The sequence below is a fragment of the Crocodylus porosus genome, unplaced genomic scaffold, assembly GCF_001723895.1.
Source record: "Crocodylus porosus isolate Cpor-Errol unplaced genomic scaffold, CroPor_comp1, whole genome shotgun sequence".
NCBI classification, from domain to species: Eukaryota; Metazoa; Chordata; order Crocodylia; family Crocodylidae; genus Crocodylus; species Crocodylus porosus.
The window spans coordinates 177,827,071-177,850,670 of record NW_017728886.1 but is presented as its reverse complement, the minus strand read 5'-3'; the positions used below and the strand labels follow the sequence as shown (position 1 = coordinate 177,850,670).

At 41.6% G+C, this 23,600-nt stretch overlaps 1 protein-coding gene across 1 annotated transcript in view; it reads left to right on the top strand.

The window, feature by feature from the left end:
• CEP192 (centrosomal protein 192) overlaps positions 1-23,600 on the top strand; it is a 106,872-nt gene that overhangs the window by 77,301 nt on the left and 5,971 nt on the right. Inside the window, exons 33-41 of the mRNA XM_019545570.1 lie at positions 3,378-3,487; positions 6,534-6,660; positions 8,068-8,237; positions 9,029-9,152; positions 15,258-15,363; positions 16,467-16,659; positions 19,887-19,966; positions 21,200-21,295; positions 22,535-22,654. Of these exons, the coding sequence (XP_019401115.1) occupies positions 3,378-3,487; positions 6,534-6,660; positions 8,068-8,237; positions 9,029-9,152; positions 15,258-15,363; positions 16,467-16,659; positions 19,887-19,966; positions 21,200-21,295; positions 22,535-22,654 (1,126 nt within the window). The remainder of the gene's footprint in view (positions 1-3,377; positions 3,488-6,533; positions 6,661-8,067; positions 8,238-9,028; positions 9,153-15,257; positions 15,364-16,466; positions 16,660-19,886; positions 19,967-21,199; positions 21,296-22,534; positions 22,655-23,600) is intronic.

Sequence of the window (23,600 nt, the reverse complement as noted above, 5' to 3'; positions counted from 1 at the left end):
ACTTAAAAATGATCAGTCAGCCCAAGATTCCATTAAATATGTGCCATCAGTGTAAGTATAGACTTAAGGGAAGTGATCAGGATAGGGTGATCATTTTGCATCATTATACAAGCCCTTTAGAGCTTATGGAACTCGCATCATATCAAGTGTTCCAGTTCAGGGACCTGTTACGGGAAGAGGGCATATGTCTAAAATAGACACTGAATGTGCCAGTTACCAGTTAATTAGTTACCAGTGTGTTGAGTAGATCAGCTCTACATAAATTTGGGAAAGCAACAGATTAAAGCTAATGTTGAGATGACAGTTTTGATAAGGCAGCCAGTTAAGTGGCTAGGCAACAGTGAATTTCTAATTCCGGTGACTAACCTGGGTAGAAAGTAACGGCATTTATCAGGATTAAACATGCAGCTCTAAACAAATAAATAAATAATGCTAGATTTCAGTTTTATTTTTTTTATCTTGCCATTTAGTAAGTAGCCTTAATTCGGGGCTATTTTAAATGATTTAGAACTACTTCATAAGTAGGGCCTGGTTTAAATCGTGGCCCAGCTTGCAGCATGGTGTTACCTTTAATCTTGGAGTCCGCCCCACCCGACCCCCATCGCTGATTTCGCAGTTTGTTCCTGGTGGCTGGAAAACGAAAACTGTGGTTTTAAATATGGCATGTTTAAAACAGTCGCTTTTGTGTCCTGGCCATCAGGAACAAGTGGTGAGCGGCAGGGTCCCTCTGGGGGAGTGTGCAAGGGAACTCCCAAGAGTCAAGGAGCTGCTGCTCTGCAAGCTAGGCCTGCAATTTTACACCAGGCCCTATCCATAAGCATTGTTTCTGAGGGGAGAGTTTGTAGATTCTCCTCTTGTGTGACAATTTGCTGCCAACTGTGTCTGCAAGTCTTTTTGTTTTTGGGGGAGGGGGTTGTGCTGACAAGGATGAAAAAATAGAAAACAAAATCAGATTAAAAGGTCATGACCTATACAGGTGGTAACTACAACTCCAGTGGATTTATTCAGCTTCAGGATACTGGAGCAGCACAGTTAAGAAGATTTAGTTGGTTTATTAGCCAACAAGCAATACATTCTTTTTCTTTACTGGAAAATGGTGACCTCATCTTTTTTTCCAGGTCTTGGGGGCTCAGACAGTAAAGAAGTTTTTCCTTATGTCTGTGTCTTACCTGATTTCCTGTCCCTGGGGCAGGGGGCTGTACTCGATCTTCTGAGGTCCCTTCCAGCCCTAATGTCTATGTCTATGAAATGTTGCTGTCATTTTGAAAGGATTTTTCAGGGCTTAGTTGGTGAAATGAGAATAAGGTGTTTCTTTTTCTTCTAAAATGACCCATTTGGGTTTGGTTTAATGTTCCTGTATGTGAGATAGTGGGATCATGGTCCAAAGATGTAGTTCTTAGGGTGGAAATAGACAATGCTCAGTGTTTTGTTTAATGAGGTGGATCAACTGTGTCAGGACAGCTTCATTTCAGTTATTTTTACATCCAAAATAAACCAGTGAGCAGGTTCACTTTTGTTCTGATATATTTGCGGTAAGTAGTCAGTCCACAGACCGTACTGTAGTCATGTTATAAAAATTTTTGCTGATATTGATTTAACTTTTTGATGTCATAACTGAAATAGTAAAGCACCAGTCAGATGCTTAGTAATGTGCATTGAGCTTACAGTTACTGTTGTGCAGGGATGTGTATTAACTTTTACTATGTATTTTGTTTGAGTGCAAGAGTTGATGGCTTGACTCTGAATAGTATTTTTACTTCAATTTGGGTAAAAGATGCACATGTCACTCATTGTCCTACCATTGATTCTATGAGACAATGGGCGATATGTTCTCATGGTTGGAGGGGCCTGGTTCTGTGCACTCCAGGTATTCCCACACAGGATCGGGCCCTTTAAGCCCTAGGAGCACCTGCCTGGAGCTCCTTTAGCTTAGAGTAAAATGTTCACTTCCTGATACTAACAGTTTGGGATTTTAATTTCCTGTGAAGACATATAGTTAATAAGTAGGTTGACTGACTTGAAAGTGACTTCAAAGGAATGTATTTGATGTGGGATGTGAAAGGTTAAACAATTAGCATACTGGTCAAAGGGCTCTGGGAGCAGCTCCCAGCAACAGCTGTCTGAGCTGCCGTGTTATCAGTTAATTATTTAACTGATATAATTAGAGATGGTTAAATTTAATATTATTTTAAACAATATTTAGATCCCCAGTTTGTGTTTAAGTATTACGTAAGAAACTGAACTAAATCAGTTGTGTTTTATGGCTTCGGTGATTTCAAATGATAAACTGCTGTTAGCATCTTTAAAGAAGGGAAATACGACTAGTCAGATGATGTGCTAGTGTTGAATCCATTTTACATTTTGTGAAACTCCCTTTGTAGAAATCTTGGGTAGTGTTAACATTTTAAGTGAGATTCTAAATTTCTGAAGCACAGTTTGTAGTAACCACACACAGCTGCTTACATTTTCAGCTCTCTGGAAGGGTCAACATCTTGTTCTGTTGCTGTTTTTACATGGTAGTCTATAGAGGTGTACCAATACATTGGCCACATATCGGATCAGCACCAATTCTTATGAGGAAAATTGATAGTATTGGCAACCAGCTTTTTTTGGCTGATGTGACTGATAATGTTGCTAATAACTCCCCTGTGTATGTGCTGGGAGGGGGGTGACAGCTTCTGCTGCTGCACACACCCCAGGAAGGCATGGGGGGGGGGTGCCCCCAGATTTGTGCCCATGGCAAGGGCAGGCTGCTGCTGTGGAATGGGGCTGGGGTGGCACCAGGCTCTTTTGGCAAGGGGTTTGGGCTAGGGCTGTGCTCGGGGCAGGTGGTGGTGGCAGTGCTGGGAGGGTGGCTACGATTAATTTTGGGTTGGCTGCAACCCCTCGCACCCCATAACTCCCCTCTCAGTGCTGCTGTCCAACCCAGCAGAGCTTGGCGCAGTTCTGGCCACAGCGGCAGCCCACTTTTTGCCCCATGCGCAGATCCAAGAGCACATGTCCCCCATGCCCTCCAGATAATATACAGTGCTGTAGCAATGAGCTATGGCACCATAGTATCTCATGTAGATATGCCCTATGAGTTTCATAAGCAAGGAAATTGTGGAATTTTACTCATCCGGTTGAAGTGAGTGAAAGGAATTTCTAGTTGAATTTATAAGAGAGACTGTCTCAGTTAGTTCTGCCATTATGGGGCAGATTTCTTGAATTTTTTCATCAGAGAACAGTGAACACATTGATTTGATGTATTTAATAAATATTGTGAAAGCTGGCATGATGGTGGGGCACTCTTCCTAAAGTGTGCAGTTTTACTGCAGGTGATTTTAAACTGAAATTGACTGGAGTCCTAAAGAGGTTTTTTTCCTATCTCCTAACAGAGCTATACTATGTAAACCTGAAGCAGCAAAACAAATGCTCCCTGAACACAGTGTGCTGAGAAATGTTAAGTTTGATGAAGAATTTAGAGGGGAGCAGCTAGTGGCTGAAGGTAATCCCGTAACTGCTTAAAGAATTAATTCCTGAAAAAGTGTTTCCTAGCCTAGACTCGACTCTTCAGTGCAACTCTTGCTAAATATAGATGAGAAAATACCAGTTGACACAAAATACATTGATTCTTTCTCACTCTCTGCCCAGACAACCTTGTTTCTTGTCTGTCTAATGTCATAGTTTGTTAAATAAACTGTGTAAGATGTCTGTGGCAATTATACTGTGTGTGTACCAGCTGAGATGCAATAGGGCCCTGTGTTGGTTGGCCCTTACTTCCTCTGGCATTATGCATGTTAAATTTTTTCAAGAGTTTCTTCCTACTTATCATTGCTGCTTGAAAAAATAAAGAGCAACATTATTTTTATGTAAATTGTTTCAGCTTGCAAAAGATGTAATTATAATATTTCTTTAGGAAATTAAGGTCTGCAATATAGCTTTTTAAGAAATGTTGTTAAAATTAAAAAAGATTTTGGGGATAAATATGTCTGCATTAAACAGTTCCTTTTTTTCTTTCATTCCTTTGAATGATCCTTGAAAGTTCCTTGAATGATCAAGGAACTTTTATGTTGATTTTTCACTTGCATTCTTTGGAAGGTGCCTTTTTGTTACGTGGTGAAAACCCTCAAAACCTTTGTGCATCTGAAAAACTTCAGATTTGAATGATAAAAACCATGCATGTTCAGTAAACATTCCTAATTAAGTGTTACTTGAGTATAAAAGCAGATTTACTATATTTGTCCTAATCCAGGACAACCCTCCCCCCAGTAATTAGATTCTGTACATGGAAAATTATGCATTTTGTTAAAGTTTTCCATGTATATAATCTAATTATTGGAGAGTCATTCAAATTAGTCCCTCCCCTACTGCTGCAGGTGGGGAGCAGGTGATGGGGGGGGGGCCCTGCTCTGGATCCCCCCCGCAATCTGCAGTCCTGCTCCCCCACCAGTTACCCTTACTATGCTACTGACAGGTTCTTTCTCTGCTCCAGCCTGGGGTGTAGAGCATGGCCTCAGTCTGGCCCCAAAGCATAGGCATAGAGCTGGTAGGGCTTCTTTCAAAACAGCTTGAAATAAAATCTATTTTCTACCTCCTCCCTCCCACAAAAGCTGCTAGGGTGAGTGAGATGCTCTAAATGGAGGTTGTGATTGATGCTAACATTTTAAAATTTAGCTACTTTTACAGTACTTTCTTGTCCCAAAGGATTCTGAAATACTTCATGAATTGCATACATACTGCTTTTGTTGAAATGAACCTACTTCTGAGATAAAGGTTGGCAATTTGCCTATATATGTGCATTTGACCAGAACGTGCTCGCACAGTATGCTGTGGAAAATACTCTTATGGATAATATTTCCCACCTGGAATATGCCCCATGCATTTGTGTAAAAATTATTTCTTCTTTGTGAGTGGGAAGATAACGCTAAACGCATGAACCGTGTAAGAGTATTTAGTGCACTATTTTGAAATCAATATTTTGAAATTTTGATATTGTGTATAAAGTTTGCTTTTAAGCGTTGTCATTAGTATGTCTCCTAAAGTTTAATATCAATAATTTTAAATGTCACCACCAACTACCCAGTCAATGCTCTCTTCATCAAATAAAAATGGTGAAAGGAGTATGAATAGAAGTCAGATTTCCTAGCAAGACAGGGATAGAGAAGAGAGAGCAGCAAATAGGGGAGAAATAGCAGTAGTCTAAAGACTAGCATATTTTTCTGGTTGGGTGTAATACCTATGACAGATAAGGAACCAAGTGACAGTGTTCAGTTATTACCTCAAAGCCAGTCAAAGCCAGATTCTACCATTGGTCTTGTTTTTTTCAAGCCTCCTATTCTTTTTTTTAACTATAGGTTAGAAACTCGAATAGAATTTGACATCTTGCAGTCAAGAGTTATTACACGCCTAACTTAAGTATTCCTAAACTGATATTTTTTTCCTTAGGTGATATAGAACTGGACACAGAAATAATTATTCTTTCTAGCTTCTGCACAAGAGTCAACAATATATTGACATGAATAGTTTATTGTAAGAAAGTACATTTCCTGTATTTTTAAGGCACATCTAATACCCTAAAAATACAGGGAATGTACTTTCTTACGAAATTAAACTAAAAATCCCACAAACATGAGACAATACCCATGTGCAAACGCACACACATGAAAGCACAAATTTGGGAGAAGTTGCTTTCAGATTTTTTGCATTTCCTTTTGACGTGTGTGGTCTCATGTTTGTGGGATTTTAATTTTTATTCTTTTAATTTAGAAGTCAGAGAGAACATCTATACGTGCTTTTAATGTGCTGTATTTACGGTGCATTTTATGGTGCCTTAAGTTTAGTACCTGAAATACCAGGCACTAACATAATCTGCTGTAACTGGTGTTACTGTGCAGTAGTGCCAGTGCACATCCTTTTACGTGACACTAATGTGCAGTAGGCTAATTGTACTGTGCGTTAGTGCGTCACGGCAAAAGCTGTGCTAATACGCCAATGTGCAGTAGAATTAATCCTAGTGTGCTTTAGTGTGTTGTATAAACGTGCCCAGGGTCACCCTTCTGGCCATGATAAAGCTCCAATACTCACGGGAGCTTGAATATTTTTAAGTTATGTATCTTATTTACTTCTAAGTATCATTTCTAAGAACTCCATCTCTAGTGATGCCCTTAGGAATGGTTTTATTTTGTTCATTTTCATATTCTTTTTTTTGTTTTTCTGTGATTGACCCTAAAATCAGAACAGCGTGCAGCACTTTCATAAATGGAGAAAAAACAATATTCTTAATGTAGTTTTTTAATCCAAATAGGTGACTGCAGTAGAATAGCTGTGTCTTGTGTTCTGTGCTTGTTAACTCGTGCCTGACAGTTGCAAGCAACCAGACCTATTTAGCTACAGGTTCAGTAATTCAAACTAATATAGATAATGTCTCATCCAGTTTTAATTATTAGTTAGTCAAGTGAATCTTTGAACGTTTATGCCTTTCAGTGCATAATTACAAGGCTTAAGTTGTTCCTCTTTAGAAATTTTCATTTTAGTACTTCATTTGTTTTTAGCATACGATCTGCATCCAAGGACAACTTACATTAATCTTTTTTATGGAAATATGCGTAAAGTCACTCTTTCTGTTGTTGGAGATTCCACCTTTAAGAGGAATTGTCTTCAGCAGTCTCCAGGACACAGGTTGGAGTCAGACAGGTAATGTCTGCTTTGAAAATAAAATATTTTAAAGATGTACTCTAACTTCCTGTTAACTGCCTTATGTTCCTTTTCATATCAGGTACTTAATAAATAGTCTTACCTCCCCCAAGGTGATGGACTGGTAAAAACTGTCAGTTATGACTATTAGTCACTGAATTCACTTCTGCTCCTCTGCTGCTGCTTTAATTATGAAATGTTCTGCCAGTATTCTGAAAATGGATGTTCCAAGTTGACAGTTAGAATGGGCTTTGTATCTGCATCTTAGCTTGCAATTCTTAAATTCTAAACTAACTTCAAGAAATGTAATCATGCCATCTCACTTTCAATTTACGGATCTTGTCTGCTAATCTCTGAGCTGTCAGAGAGCTTAGTCCTGAAGTATTTCCTGTTTAGCATGATATATCAATGATCTCACAAGGTCCCTTCCAGCCCTAAACTTCTGTGAAATGTTTCTAAAAGTCAAGGATACAGCCTAGTGATAGGTTTAGAAACATATTTAAGTTCCTAGTAAAGTGGATATGACCAAAAGAACCATAGGAGCATAGTGGCTTAAATAATGTATTAACCAAATACTGAATCCAGTATCTATAATTAGGGTGGCATATTAGAGTGGCATAACTCTCTGGGCCCAAAGAATAAATTTTTTACTCATATGGCATCCCTATGAAGATGTGAGGAAGGTATCTGACCAAGCTGACTGGATTTTTATGTATGTATGTATTCTGTCAGTGATGTTCCAGGCACAGCAGTGGGGTAAACCTACTTTCTCTGGGTCCTTGCTTTTAACATCTGCTGTCAGAAATTGATGCTTCTGGCTAGGAATTAAGGTAGAGCAAAGGAAAACTACTTGCAAGTACCATTTATCTGTACTTTTCTCCAACAGTATATTTCTTTTGTAGTAATGGTTGGCATTATGTTAAGCTCTAGAAATCTGAAACTGAAAGAAAGTAGTCAGATCAATAGTTTAGTGCTAGACCTAGTTTTAAATAGGAAGACTGCACTTGTTCAGAAACAGCAATTTCAAACTGATGCCAGAGGAGTAATATGGAAATTTGGAGCACCAAGTATTGTTAAGTTGTCGGAACTGAAATGCAACCTTCTTAAGTAATACCCTTTGCACTCTTTATGTAACTGAATTGCCCGCTGACCAAAGTGAGTTAGATAGATATATAGCTATTGTATTCAATCTTCTATTCAGGGGAACTTTAAATGAATAAAACAGACTCGTAAATTGAGGGTAGGCATTGGTATTTAATACTGAAAGTAGACAAGTAAGCAAATACATTGTAAAAGGGTTGATTTATATTCAAAGGTAACGAGATTGCTTAAGTCGTTGCTTTTGTTTGTTATAAAATTGTTTTTACCGTTTCATGTAAATTCTGTTTTCAGACCTGAGAATTCAGAGGGGCATATCAACACAACTTTAGATGTTCTTCCAGTTAAAGGACCTCAGGGTCCCTCATCTTTAAATACTGATGAACCTCTTCAGAGTCAATTAGCTTCTCAGCATGTATGGGCCATTCAGCCTGAACATTTAATTTTGACATCACCTTCTCTTCGTGAGTATTTTATCCAAACCTCATAAAATAACCACTTCAGTGTTCTCAATTAATTCTTTTTTAGTTTGGCTTTGATAATTTCCTATATTTACACTGAATTTCAACAACAAATTGTTTGAACTTAAAAAAAAAAATTAAAGGTGTTTTTGAAATTAGCTGGAGCATACCCTTAACCTCCAATGGATTGAGGTTTACTAATTCCTGCTAGCAAGAGGTACCATAAAGAGTTTAAATCAGTAGTTGCCAACCTTTTTGGCAGGTTTGCCACAGATTAAGCCCCATCTCCTCCTTGAATGCTTCTCTGATTGATTCCCCCTGCCCCTCATCTTCCAGAGGCATATCTGATAGTTTGACCCTGGGGCACCAGGATTGCTTGAGTTACTAGCTGTAGCCATGCAGACCAGAGCAGGGATAGGGTACTGTTGCAGGAGAGGTATTGTCACCAAGAGGCAGTAGAGCCAGGGAAGGGTCCTGGAGCTGATGCTCCTCACAGCAGCGAGAGTGGTCCTACCATAGCTCTGCTCTGTATCTCCATTTTGGTGCCTCTATTTACTAAACATCTGGGGCTCACTCACATGCTACATACAGCAGTTGTCTGTGCCACTTAAGATTAGCAACCCAAGGTTTAAAGTATGCTAGGGAAGTTGAGTAGAAAATATCTTCCAATGGAATCAGTGTAGCTGTCAGGTTTTGTTCTGTCTTAATTTTTATTTGTAAAATCTTATCTGTAAAATCTTTTATGGTTGAGCCAAAACACCAAGTAAATATTTTTGGTTTGTGTTATATAATAGGTGGAACATCAGAGACTGGACACCTGAAAATTATGAACAAATCAAGTAGGACGTTAAAATTTGAGATGTCTTGGCCAGCTCATTGTCTTACAGTTACTCCTCAGCATGGAATTATTGAGCCTGAGTAAGTCTCTCTTCAGTTTTTGTCACTTCAAAGAGGTTTTTGGAGGTGCTAGTGTATAGTCTTATTGATCAGATGGAAAACTATTGAAAATGTGGTAAAGTTAGTTAATTTCTTCCCCCCCACCCCATTTCCCCTCTGCTTACATACACACGTCTGTCTTTTAATGGAAGTCCTACCACACACATTTTAATATTACTTCTGCTTTTTAACAGTTTGGTCACAAATTCAAACAAGATAAGTTTGATATAAAACTGATATGGTTGACATCAGTTACATTTGCTCAATAAAAATAATGCATACCATAGTGGATTCAGGGATGGAAATAGCTCTAAAAGTTTTGCTGTGTTAAAAAGGGTTTATATACTGAGTAAGCAACTAATTAGGCATCTGAGGAATTAAGTAGCTTGTCTATTAAACATTAGAAAAAATATCTAGGAGACATCAGCTTAGACTTTTTGCCTTGATAGTTTCAGTAGAACATGACTTAGCTCTGCCATTACTCATGCATCATGCAGAAGGCATCAAGGGTTGTGAGTGCTTCTTGCTCGAGTTACTTTCTTCTGCCTTGTCCCGTTAGTGTGTGCTTTGTAGTATCTGGGCTCCTGGAAGCACTTTTTTCTGAAAAGAAAGGACTTTACCTGTTTCCATCCTTGTATTTCTTTTGCCTTTTTGTCAAAGTATGTAAAGATAAAGAGAAAAGACTTCTTTAGTTTGTTTTTCCTCTGACTTTTCAGATGGGTCCTCCCTACTTGCTTGGCCTTCATTTGTGCCATCATGAAGTAATGCCATTTTGGGGGCCTATCTTCCCCTTTTCTCCTCAAACTGAAGGACAAGGACCAAGTGAACACAGAACTGTTGTTCACCCAGTCCTTGAATATTAGAATTAGGGGGCATCCACTGAACTTCTTAGTGACAGTATGGTCCAGAGCCAGGGCAGAGCCTCAGTTAGTTACCTGCACGCCCTGCTCAGGATATACAGGCAGCGGATCACAGTTCTTCCCTGGCTATGGATCATGCTGTCACCCTAGAAGATCTTGGCTCTGGAGCAGGTCCCTGCCCAGCTGCGTGCCCTGCCAGCACTACTGGGGCAGGTCTCCATGAAAACACTGGCCCTGTACTGTCATGGCCATGTTGCTGCTAGGGTCTCCATGGAAACTGGCTGCAGTGATGCGGGCAGGGGCTGCTGGGAAATGGAGTCTGCTGCGGGCCCAATCCGGCCTCCCTGGGTTAAATTCAGGGTTGATAGATCTATTAATGGCTTTGGAACAAAATGGTTGGAGATGTTTCCTTTGGCATCACTAACCCAATAAATAGTGGATGCCAGGGAGAGTTTTGATTTGAGGATGGATCACTCTATAGAGATATCTGGTTCAGCGCTTTCCCTGTAAAGCTTCCACTTCTGCCACTGTCAGACTGGACTAGATGAACCCTTGGTCTAACCTAGTATGGTACTTACGTTCTAATATCCTCTCCCTGTCTCCATTTGGATTGAAAAGTCCTGGACCTTGCTAGCTTTGTTATGGTTTCTCTTCAATGCCCGAGATTTGATTCATATTCTCTCCATTCTGTGACTCGTGCCATCTCCTTCGACAGGCATGCTTAGCATCTGTACCAGAGGTCAGCACCATTTTGCCAGCATGGGCTGCAACTTGTAACCCAGGTATTGCTGTGGGCCACAGTACAGCGGTATTTATCTGCTTTTTGCTAAAGCTTTTGAAGTAGCACTCGACTCCCCACTAGGAGCTACCTGCCAGCCTTCAGACTTGGTGCAGTTACCTAGCCCCTCTTTCAGCAAGGGAAATGCAGACAAAGCAGAGCACCAGGCCCTAAAGTGGAGATGAGTGGCATGGCACAACTGTATGCCACTGATCTGGCCTAGGACCAAATCACATCTCTTTAAGGTGAGATTTGGCCCAGTGACCATAACTTGCCAGCCCATGAGCTGTACTGTCTGGGAGTGTGTGAGCACTCTTTCAAAGTCATGTACATTAAGGACGTATGTATATAGATAAGCATCTAAAGGAGAGAGAAGTTACTTATTAGTAAATGGGAAATATTTTATTCTCACATATAACCTGCACGCTTTCCCTCAAACAGCCAGGGAAAATCAGGGTGTACATTATATGCAAGGAAAAGGGATCCCCATGAGTCTGGAAATTCATCTGGTGGGGTGAGGTGAGAGGCAGTGCATGAGATAGTGGAGCAATGGCATCATTAATTGTTGCATGTCTGGGAGCCATAGCAATTAATTAATACTCACCCCTCCTTTCCTTTCCACCTGGCCACCATATTCCAGACTTGGCTGGACCCAGTGTGCCAGGTCTGACCTGGTACACAGAGCCTGGGCCTATGTGCTGGCTGTGGGGCCATGGCTCTAGAGCCAGTGCATGGTCCTGGACTCGGTGTGCAGTCCCAGAACCAGCATGTGGAATCGGATCTGGCATGTGGCTCCTGAGCCAAGGCAGCCCAGCACCCAATGTACAGTCCTGGACTCCGTGTGCCGGGTCAGCCCCAACATGGGACTCAGGATCCACTGCACAGTCTAGAACTCAGCATGCTGGGCTGGGCTGGGCTGGGCTGGGCTGGGCTGGGGGCGGGGACAGCAGGCTAAGCCCCCTGTGCTGCTGCCTCTCCTCTTAAGAATCCAGGTGCATGCTATATACATGAAACTATGCTTGTTATAGGCCATAAAATATGGTATTTGAGATTTGTCAATATAAGTATCTGCATTTCACTCTCTTCCTCAAATATAAACACTTAGTGCAACTTGTAGTTTGGAGGAGCTGAGGAGTAGGATGAACCTATTGCCAGTTAGTGCTTGTGGCACAAACTTAGAGGGGTGGGGCTAGGCCAGAAAGCTGATGCTTCTGTGTACAAGTTGCATGTACACAGGGGTGAGTCCAGGGAGGGGTGCAGTGGCACAGTTTCACCCTCCCTTCCAGAGTGTAGCTCACATGCAGGTAGCTCCAGTTTCCCTGCAGTAGCAGATGCCTGGGTCCTCTGCAGAGTCTGAGGCATGGCTGGAGCTTCAGGCTGGCAAGGAATACCTGTGGGAGCCAAGCCAAGCAGGTGAAGTTGGGAACCCACGTGCTGCTGCTGCTGTCCCTGGCTGACTGAGGATGGGTGTAGGGGACCGTGAGGAGGAGTTGCATGGTGCGTTGGGCTCGGTGGCAGTAAGCAGGTCCCTTCTTCCTGTACCCTACCCTTGGATTTCTCTTGCTGGCCTGAGGTCTCTGTGACAAGGGAGGATGGGGGAATGGGAAAGGAGTGGGGGTACTGCTGAGCATTGGAGATGAAGGGGTGCCAAGGGTAGGGGAGTTGTGCTGCCTTTTGGAGATTCAGAACGGCCCTTGGCAGCTGCTGTCATGGCATCATGATCTACCTGTGAGGTTGAGGGACTACAGTCACCCTTCCAGTGTCATATGTAGCTTCTCCTCCCCATTTTTGGGATCCTAGGTCTGCCTGTTCATGCACACATGTTCATAAGTCTGATACAAGGCTGGATAGAAGTGTTTTCACATGATAAACCTTAAAAATGGAAGCTTCAGAGTACTGGCATATCTGAGATGGAGTCATTCAAAGAACAGATTGCTATATGGAAGAATAGAATCCTAACCTCTAACTTCCTATGGATACTCCCAACTTCTATCTTCTCTACAACAGGATATTTTGAATTCCAGTGTGTTCCCTTTCAGCATCCCTGTATTTATGTATATAGCCCAGAGGATGGTAACATTACAACCCTGTTGCTGCTGCAGGCCACCCACTTTTTACCCTGCTGGGCACTGCCAACAGCTTGGGCATTTTGTCCCAGTATCCCTGGCCCCTTGTCAGCCTTATAGCTCTCCCCACCTTTAAGAGATGCTATGGCTGTGTAAGGAGGTGTCAGCGCAGTCAGCAGTCCAGTGATTAACACAGCAGCTTCTAGGTGTCCTGGGCTTTCTGGTACTGCCTCCCACTACTATGACCCCAGCTGACTTCCTGCCCCTGGGGCAGGGGGCTGGACTCAATGATCTTCTGAGGTCCCTTCCAGCCCTAATGTCTATAAAATGTACCCCCCACACACATGCACACACACTGTAGTCATCACCATCAGCAAGCGCTAAATCTGGCATTGAGAAAAAGGCAGCAGCTTCAGTTTGGGGGCTGTACTAACTCCTGCTCCTGAATGTGCCAAACTCCTCCCCACCCTCCACTGTGGAGGAGACTAAGGCTAATGAGGAGACTATAGAGTTATATTGCCCTTCCCACAAGCCAGTGCCTGCCCCACCAGCTTTGCAGGCCAGACCCAGTTTTGTGGGCTTTAGGTTGCTGATCCCTGAGTTAGAGTATTGGTGTGTTGCAGTCTGATCTAGCTAAATAACTTCTGTTCTTCTGAGGATGTCATGAAATCTTTGTGATAAAGATAAAAGCCTGCCTCTTGTCCTTGAACAAGATGGATAGGAACCTTGATGCAATTTGCATACTCTTAGTTTCATTAAAATTAGTAGTGACAGTAAAGAAAGAGGAAAAACTGTTCAGTTTAAGACTTGTCATAAATACCACTTGCCCACAGTACATTGCTTCAACCACACACACACAGTATAAATAATAAATCTTACTTTCAACATGTGCCCAAACTGATTCCTATCCCTGGGGGTTCTGGAGCATGAAAATGGTTTTCTGCCTTGTGTCATTTGCTAAGGTGTCAAAGGTAGACAAGGACTGCTTTCCACCATTGATGTTCATATTTTAGCACAGTGCCATTCAACCTTTTGGCCTTGTGAGCCAGATAAGGTACAGTTTCAGTCCATGGGCCATATCGGACCTTGTGTGCCGTGGTTAAGCCCCGTGCACCAGGATTGGTCCCAGCATTGCCTTGTGTGTCTTATCTAGCACACTGGGCCACAGTTCTGCAAGGGTCCCTATGGATCCCACTGTTGTCAGCAGGGCCTGCCCGGAGGTAGCTGCCTCTCCACCGGGAGAAGGCAGTGCAGGCGGGGAGCTGCGTGCCTGGGATAGTGGCACCAGGGTTGGTGGCACCAGCATTGATGCCTATGCTCTCAGGCAAATCAACCTGAGCGCTCAGCCCAGGGCAGGCCTTCCCTTCTCTTCCCTCCAGCCTGTGCCAGGGCCAGATTCAGCATGCTGCTGCCTGCATGAGTTGTACCTGCTGTGCTGGAGCCTGTTGCCGTCCTGCTGCCAGCAGTGTAGCTGAGCCAGAGCCATACTCTGGAACATGGCACTGGTCCTCCCAGCCCCAGCCAGCAGCATGGGGCAGTGAGCAGTGCCCCAGCCGCTGCCTTTGGTTCCGCATGAGGTGTGCGGCATGTACCTCATGCTGGAAGCCATCGCTGCTGTATCTCCACAGATTACCATTCTGAGAGTCTGGGTGGAGTTGGGGGCAGCTGAGGCCCTTCCAGTAAGGGTGGGGGAGGGGGCAGGGGACTGCAGATCAGGAGTGAGAGGCACTGGCAGGATGGGGAGAATGGGGCTGTGGCTTGGAAGTGCAGAGTACCAGGGTGGGCAGGGGACTGGGTCAGAACTGAGGAGCACTGGCAGTGCCAGGGGACTGTGGGCCAGGAGTGAGGGGCACCAGAAGGGACGGGGGGCTGCAGGTTGGGAATGAGGAGCACTAGTTTGGCTTGTGGGGACGGGACTGTGAGTTGGGAGTGAGGGGCAGGGCACCGATGTATCAGGGTCTGCTCAGTGCCACAAAGCAGCGGGAAGGACAGCTGCAGCTGGACCTGTGTTGGGGTGAGCAATGGTGGTAGGAGGAACTCTGACTTTCCACAATAAACCCAAAATCAAATGCCAGAATGTATAGGTATTTAGAATTTACTTTATTATAATGATTGAGGGCACTGATAGGCTTCCAGATTGCTTTAAAATGGTAACTATAGCAATAAAACATTGTGATAGATGGATGGATATAGTGGCATTCCATTTTAATAGTGGAAAAACACAGATTTGGGGGGTTTCAATGGGAGAATATGGGGGGATTTATCAGAGAATTTGCAGTGTGTAAACTGAGAAAATCAGAATCCTTGGTTATGAGCTATTTTAACATTGTAGCTTGTCATTTTGTATAAGAGTACTATGCATTTTTTTTTTTCTTTTTGTCAGGAGCTGCACAGTAGTTCTTGTGAGTCCTAATCCATCTCTTGCCACAAAGCTTTCAGAATTTCCATGGAGTGGTATAATTTATGTACACTGTGACAATGGACATAAGGTAAGCAGCTTACTGAAAAATTCTGTGAAGTTTTTATAACTCTGTTATTGCTGTCCTTTTGCTTTGATGCTCAACTTTTTTCCTATCCCCATGAAAACATCTTTTATAAATTAGTAAAGTTAACATCAAAAACATTTTGAGATGAAAACTATTCAAGGCAGGTTTTATTTAAGGTTGGTTGCTGGTAGCTGTTTTTTGGGAATCCAGTGTTCTTAATTTTGTAGGATTTACCCATCTTTGCAGAAATGTAAGGACAGTCTTTAAATCGACTGACTGAATTATTAACCGACGTGCATATGTGAAAACCCTGTAATTACTTAAAGTACGAAAGATGTACAAGTATTTAATATGGTCAGGCACTGTGGGGGAAGCCCTGGGGATGGGGAGGGAGGTAGCGGCGGCATCTTTTGCTGCTGCCAGAGGCAGCTGCGGCAGTGCTTGGAGCGGCTCCAGCTGCACTCGGGGTGTTGGGGGGAGTCCCCAGGCATTGCAGGGGACTATGGGGTGGCTGTGGGACCTGACGGGGAGCCCCATCAGTATCTGCAGATTCACCATTTGCAGGGATCTCTGGAACATCCCTTGCAAATGGCGAGGTTCTCCTGTATTTTGACACTGGTAGTCAAAAATCAGTTGTTCAGCAATGAAAGCCCCTTTACTGCCACAGCACTATCAGAAAATTCTCTGGGCTTGTCTTTCCTCAAAGCTTTATTTCTTTTATAGGAAGTTTTTGTTTCCTTTATTTTTTTTTTAAAGCAAGGGTAAAGAATATGATGGTCTGTTAGCTAACAATGATCACTATAAAACAGATTAACCATGTTATACTATACTTATCACCATTAGAGAGAGAATGGAAGGATAACACATCTGAAAAACTTTTCTGAGCATCGCTTCAGAGAATTTCATATCCTGGAATACATAAAAGACCTAACAATTTTAAGATCAAGCAAAAATTTAAATAATTTTTTGTCATTATGATCTAGCTTGTGACATGAGGGGTGTGATTTCATGATGGCATACTTGTGACTAAAGTAATTAAGAAGTAACACTTTGAATAATGTCCAATATAATGTTGTTCTCTTTCTCCAAAAAAAATCATGTAAAAGTTTGTTAAAGTGCTCATTAGAGAAGAGATTGCACAGGATACATCTGCGGGCTTGGCTTCTAAAACATCAACTCCGCCATCTAGATCTCCTAGGATTCATATGGCAAAACCACTTCCAAAGCCACCTTCAACAAAAGTTCAGATAAAGAACAGGACAATAGTTTTCCATGAAACAAGAACTGGTGAAAGCTCAGGTAACATCACTTTCTCACAGTTTTCGCTTGCCCTAGTGTCAGATGTTCAGAACTAAGTTTTAGGTATCTCAAGAATGCAAATAACTTGGATTCATCATTTTTATTCCTTCTCGGGGATAAGAGACTAAGGGACTGGCCATGACCTGTTTGGATAAAATAGTAATAAGCCGTGGCCTAACTTCTTATATATCCAAACCTTTTAATAAAAAATACAACCCTACACTTTTTTCATAGATTCTGTACAAATGCCATAAAGTTTAGGGGTTGTCGTGCAAGTGGACATTGATAATAATGCAGATCCTTGAATTCTCAGACTTAAATTCTATTAATTGCAAGATTGTGCAGAATTACCAAGTTACTACATGAAATTGTCTCAGCACTATGTAACTACCAACCTTTTACCCAACATAAGGAACTATAACTCATTTACTTGCGGGGGAACAGACCCTAAAATGCTGCAGTGGTTTTAGATTTTTGTTGTTAGACTTGCTTGAATAAATTTTCTCTCCTGTTATTTCTGAGGATAAATTAGCTATTAGTCTGAGGCTGATTATTCTCTTCCCATCCCTCTGTAAAAGTCTGTCTACTTTATATTATGAGCAGCCTACCTACTTAAATACTGTAAGACAGATGTGACTTTCTTTTTTTAAGATGTCTTTGAATACTGAGTTTGTTTCTGTGGAGGGATCACATTTCAAGGTGTTAGGTGCTGTCAGGGATCTGTTACTTGGAGTTTCAGCTTCTGCAAAGTGCTGTCACATTGTTACTTTGACCATCTCCACATTTGATAATGTTATCTTTAAAGTTTCATGCCTGCCTACAACAGTTTCACTTTATTTGGAGTTAAGTCTGTTGGGACCTGCAGGTTTAACTTGACTGCCAGTATTCCAGTGCAGAGCCAGTATCCTAATTTGAACAATCAAATTTATCAGGGAGGAGCCAGAAATGTTGAATTAATCTACATTTTTATATAATCTTACCTAATACTTTGCAGAAGCATTTTCCCAGGTCCAAATAAACTATGGCAGAAGTGTCAAACTCGTATGACCTCGCAGGTTGGATGAGGGTCACTGGGTTGGTCTGTGAGTTGGATCGGGCTGCACTGGAGCCAGTGCCCAGGGCTGATCCAACAGCGTATCACATGTAGCACGCATGCAACACCTGCTGCAGCAGGTCTCAGAAGCAGCACAGAGGATCCAGGGCATGAGTTCCATGCAGCAGCCTGCTAGCCTGGCACTGTACACTGGTTACAGAGCCAGTCTGGATTGTACCCCAAGCTGTCCATGCATGTTGGAGCCAGCACAGGGCCAGTTCGAGGAGGTACTGTATGTAGAGTATGCACTGTGCTAGCCCCTTGTGATGCATGCAGAGTGAGCCCTGGAGCATGACTGGCATACGCTTTACTCAGCATGTAGGGCTGGACTGGCCATATGTATCACAGGAGGTCAGTTTAGGGCCCGTGCTGCATACGGTGCCCATCCAACCCACCCTGTGTACTGGCTTCAGCTTGGCCTGATTAGGAGCAACCCTAAAACCAGCACTCTGGGTTGGTGAGGGTGCCATGCTTACTGCCTGCAGTTCCCATGGTGCCAGGTTCTGCCTGCATGCTGGACTAGCTTCATGCCACATGGACCAACCCTGTGTGCCACAAGGTCCATGGGCTGAATCACAGGGTTCTGCAGGCTGTTTATTTGACATACCCTGCAGTAAGGAGTATGGACTGTTTTACTTAGCGGTAGACAAGGTACCACTCTGCACTTCACAGTGTTCTAGGTCTGTACTGACAATTCTAGTTCAAACTATTCATATATATAGAAGCAACCTGTAGGCAGACAAGTTCTTTGGGTGAATCTGGTATCTTTTATTAGACCAACTAAACAGTTGGAGAGCAATTTTTAAGCAAGCTTTTGGGTTCAAAAGCCCTTTGTCAGGCTAAGGAAGTTTTAGCAGTCTGTGTGCTTTTCCTGGATGGAATGAAAAGTGAAGAAGCCAGAGGCTGTGCTGGTATGCATACAAGATAGGCAGTCAGTGAAAATGTAGATTGAGGAGTCAATGGGTAAGAGTCTGGCTGGGTGTGGGGGAGAAAAGGGGGATAAATAGTGGAGAAGTTCCTGGAAAGTCAGCCATCAGGCAGGTTATAATGTGTCAAATCCAATATTTATATTTAGTCCATGATTTTTAGTATCCAGGAGGTTGATGAAGTGGAGTTTATAGGCTCATCTCTGGGAAGTGTTTTGTACGTTTCCTTTGGGGATCAGGACTGAGAAGTTGGAGAGAGAGTGGTTTTCTTGTGAGAAATGTGCCCCCACAGGTAATTGGGTATTCCTGTCTTTGATAGATTTCCAGTGTGCATTCATTCTGTTGCACAGTTGTTGTTTGGTTTCACCTGCATATTTTCCATCTGAGCATTTGGTGCATTGGATGAGATATATGACATTTATGGAGGTGCGGCTGTAGTGAGTTATAGTCATTGTGGGGGTGGTAGAGAGGTGTTGGCAGGTTTTGCATTTCTTGTTAACCTACACCCCTGAAGTAACCTGTAGGTATTCCAGGTCTTTATCTAAGCAGCTTAATGCTTGCAGATTTGTTGTCTTGCCAGTGACTTGCAGAGGGGTAGAGAGCTCTAGATGGTATGCCTTTTACCCTTTTAATTTATGTTGGCAAACTTCAGGGATTTCAAGAATGAACTAAAATTTGTGGTTTAGCTTCCACTCTTTGTACATTTGCCATGTGATCTTTCACTAGGTGGAAAGCTTTACTAGACTTTTTATATCCAAATTCTAGTTGACATGCTACAGTTCTGCAGAAACCAAGAACTTCATAATAGAGGTTAAAAAGTCTAAAGCAAAATCAAGCAGAACCTATTCCTTGATGCCAAAATCATTAAAGTTGTTCATGGGTTGTTTGTTCTTTCTTTATCTCCATCGCTTGTTTTAGTCTTCAGACATTATTTGAAGGTACAGTTAATTAGAATAACTAATTGCCAACTTATATAAAATGAAATTATTTGGTTAATGAAACATACTAAATACTTGCATATACAGTATATATGAAACCTTTTTTCAGTTTTTGACTTCAGTAATTTCCTTTAGTTGTGTGGCACAGGTGAGAGCAGTGAGGCCAAATAAGTTGTTAGTGAACCGTGCATTTGGAAATATGAACCCAGAGCTATAAAATACCTGCTCTAAACTTATCTATTTGTTGACTCACCTGACATTCTTTTGTAGAAAACTACCTAGAAATTGAAAATAATGGGGATGAAGATGTGAAATGGTGTTTGTCATCCTTTGCACCACCTTATGTTAAGGTGAGTTAACATTTCCTGAAACTAAAGTGCCCATTTTATAAGCGTTCAGTGGTCTTTTTAAAGGAAACCCTCCCTGTATGTGTGCATTTACTTAATAATCTGCTTCACTCTGAGAAATGTTTTACTAACAAATGTTTATATTTTGCTTTTCCAATTTTAATCCCGAACTGTACGGTACCATACGTACATAAGTTATTGGGCTGTAGAGAGCTAACTGGTCACACACATTGATATGCCTAGCTGCCAGCATCTAGAATACATTTGTGTGTGAGCTTTACATTTCTACCAGGACAATCAGTGTTTCCAGTAGAAACCCCAAGTGTACATGTGTTCCCACAGTTTCTCCCAGAACAGAAATAGTGGTTTTGGGAGAAAAATAACCAGTGTGGTAGAAGTCAATCCTGGGAGAGTTTCTCCTTGAAGAACAAACACCTGTACACTTTCTCATTGCTTGATTCCTCCTGGGAACCAGGAAAATTTCCACCACTAGAAATTAATGCCTCTGTGTGACCTATATTATATAGTCAAATGTACAAGGAATATGTCTATACTTCAGTCACATAAACAAGGTAAATGAACTTATGCTAAGCTATATCCTGAAACGTGCAGATTATTACTAATACCAAGATAGGTAGTTTAAAGGTAGATCAGTTATCTACATTATTTTAGTCGCTTCTGTGACTTGTAGACATAACCACATTTCCTAATGTTTTCTGTAGTCCACTTGCTGTAGTTGTCTGATTACTAGCAGAAGGCAAGATGAAGCATTGGTATGGAGAAAAGATGGTTCTCAAACTGTGAACTTAATACTGTGGATAATATACTGTTCTTATTATTGTAAATTGTTAGATTAAAAGTTTCAACTTTTACTCCATGTTTTACTTTTAGGAGTTGATGTATTAATCTAGCTTGTGCAAAGTAAAATCAACCCTTAATGAGGGCTGTAGTGTTTTTGGGCATAGTGCCAAAAACACCCACAACCTTGACTTGTAAGATCTTAGGGCAGATGGTGGGGGAACCACAAGGGGCTCAATCCTTGTTGTAGCAGCGCAGACCTGGCCCCTTTCTCACTGTCTGTCCTGAGGCACACGTGCCTCAGGACACATGCCAAGCAAAATGCCTTTGTGCCATGCTCTGGCACCCATGCAGGGGTTGGCTGCCCCTGCCCTAAATCTTTTTGCTTGTTTTAGTAGGTTTTGATGAATCAGTTGTAACAAATTACTTCACTTGTAGGGTGTGGATAAAAGTGGAGATGTTTACAGAGCTACCTACTCCGCTTTCAGATGTTCCCGTGTATTTGGTACAATTGAGGGTCATGGAAAAGAGAAGGTAAGCTTCCATGTGTTATGGCTTAAAGCAGATCAGTGCTGTAATAGCTTATCTGAAACGCATGGATTATGTGCATTAGTTTTTGTCCTTTAAAACATTGCTTTCCTTTCTGTTCCTTTGAAGTTAGTATCAATGGGTCATAGACAGTTCTTTCCACTTGCCAGCAGAGGGTTTCGTAAGCACGAAGAAAAACCTGTCCCAAAATATTGCATGTATTTCTGTAACGTTTTGAGTTCTAGACCTTGGTCTAACTGTTCACACTTAAATCATTCTTATTTCATATTCAACAATTATGGCTTATAGTGAAGTTTTGTGATAATACACAAAAGGTAGTGTTGCGTTATGCATAAAGTATTTCTTTGATCTGTAGGAGACAATCCTTTCAGCTAACATCTTGGATACTATGCTATATTCAGAGCTTGGACCACTTTAACTCAAGGTATCAATTTAAACAGATTGAGAGAGACTGGATTCACTTGTTTCACTTAAAAACCAGCAGGCTATTTCAGTTTGACTTCATAGATTTATGCTACGGTTTAATAAAATGGCTTTAAAATGATGTTTAAGTTGAACCAGTTTGACTTTGCTTTGTCACACAAAAGCACTGGTTCCAAATTGCAAATATGGATGCTTATTTAGATCTTGGTGGTTCATTTTTTGGTTTTAGCATGTACCTGTTTTAAGCTGCTTAAGTTAATGCTGCAGCAAACCATGGTCTAGCACCAGGTCAACCAAATTAGCTGTGTATGTTTAAAGTAAAAGTTTGCAACTTTATGTAGGGACAAGTACTTCTCTCATGTAGAGGAGGCTCAAGGTTCTTCAAATAAAATGGGCTTTCAGCCAGTGAAGTAGAATTCAGTTATTCCTCTCCTCTAGTGAACACAGTAGTTTTTAAGGAAGTATAGGACTTGTTTATTTTTACTTGGATATTTAGCAGCCACAGCTAGGCTGAGAGATTATTTTAGGAGTCTCTGTTGATGTTCTACTTCCCTTTTAAGTCACTTATTCTCGTGTCATTCTCCTGTTCTATAAATTTATTCTATTCTCTTGATGGAAGCTGCCCTGAGCCTTTGTTGAGATGAATAATGGAAATAAATTAATAAATAAAATAAATAGGTGGGTTTTCTTGTTGTTTTAACAGACTTAAATTAGTAAAAAAGAAAGTAAGTAAGTAGATGAGGCTGTAGTGTTATACACCATCTGAATTTTTTTTTCCAGTAAACTCTTTTACTTTGGTAGGTTATCATCATCTTTTTACCTAGAGATAAAGGAGACTACACTCAGTTTTGGGACCTAGAGTGTCATCCACTTACAGAACCTCACATGAAACATAAACAAAGGTTTCAACTGTCTGGAGTGGTAAGTACTGAACACTGTAAATTGGTGTTTATAAATTCACTGTTTGTCCACACTACTTATCCAAGCTGGAGTAAAAAGAATCGTGTTGCAATACTGAGTGTGATGTTATTTGTTCAAAAATGTTGTGAATAAGTCTGTTTAAATCTTTGAAAATCGAAATGGAAACTAGGGGCTTTTTATTTTAAAAAATACTTCGTTTTTTTATGGTAAGCAAAATGAGTAGTTTGAAGCATAGCTAGTGAATGCTTAATTTGCACTTACTTTTTGAAAGAGAATGTTTTTATTGAACTTTTGACTTGCCACTTCTAGCAACTGCTGATGTGTAGTGTATGTGTTTCCTTTCTAATGGGGCTTTTAAACCCACGGACTTATAAATAATTGCTCACAAATATAAAAATGAAAATGAGTGAGGTAACTTGTAATAAATCAGTTCATATGTTAATACAGAATTAACACAGTATAACCTCATAAATATGGCATGCTTGGAACCAAGCACCTGCTGGAAATTTGAAAATTCTAGGTTTTTGAAACCAGAGCAGCAGCTGGTCATGGAGTGGGCTGTGGGGAAGGAGGGGTAGCGTGGCTGCCCTGGTGAGGAGGGGGTGGGTAGCGGCAGCCAGTCCTGGAGCAGTGGCCATGTGCAGAGCGACAGCGCGGGGTGATGGGCGGTGGCGGCCATGTGCAAACTTTCCCCTCTTCTGCTCCAGAACTGGCTGCCAGTACTCCCTGATATGCTGGATTTTTGAGAATTCTGGATTTTTTATATCAGGATTTATGAGGTTATGTTATATTATATCAATATTTAAGGAATCCAGAGTTGGGGAAATGGAGCTAATGTTTCTGAATATAACTTAATTCAGTCTTCTGCACCTGGGTACCAAGGCTATGCATTATTACGATCACATAAAAATATTATATATGTATAAAGGGCTTAGTCCGTCTGTCT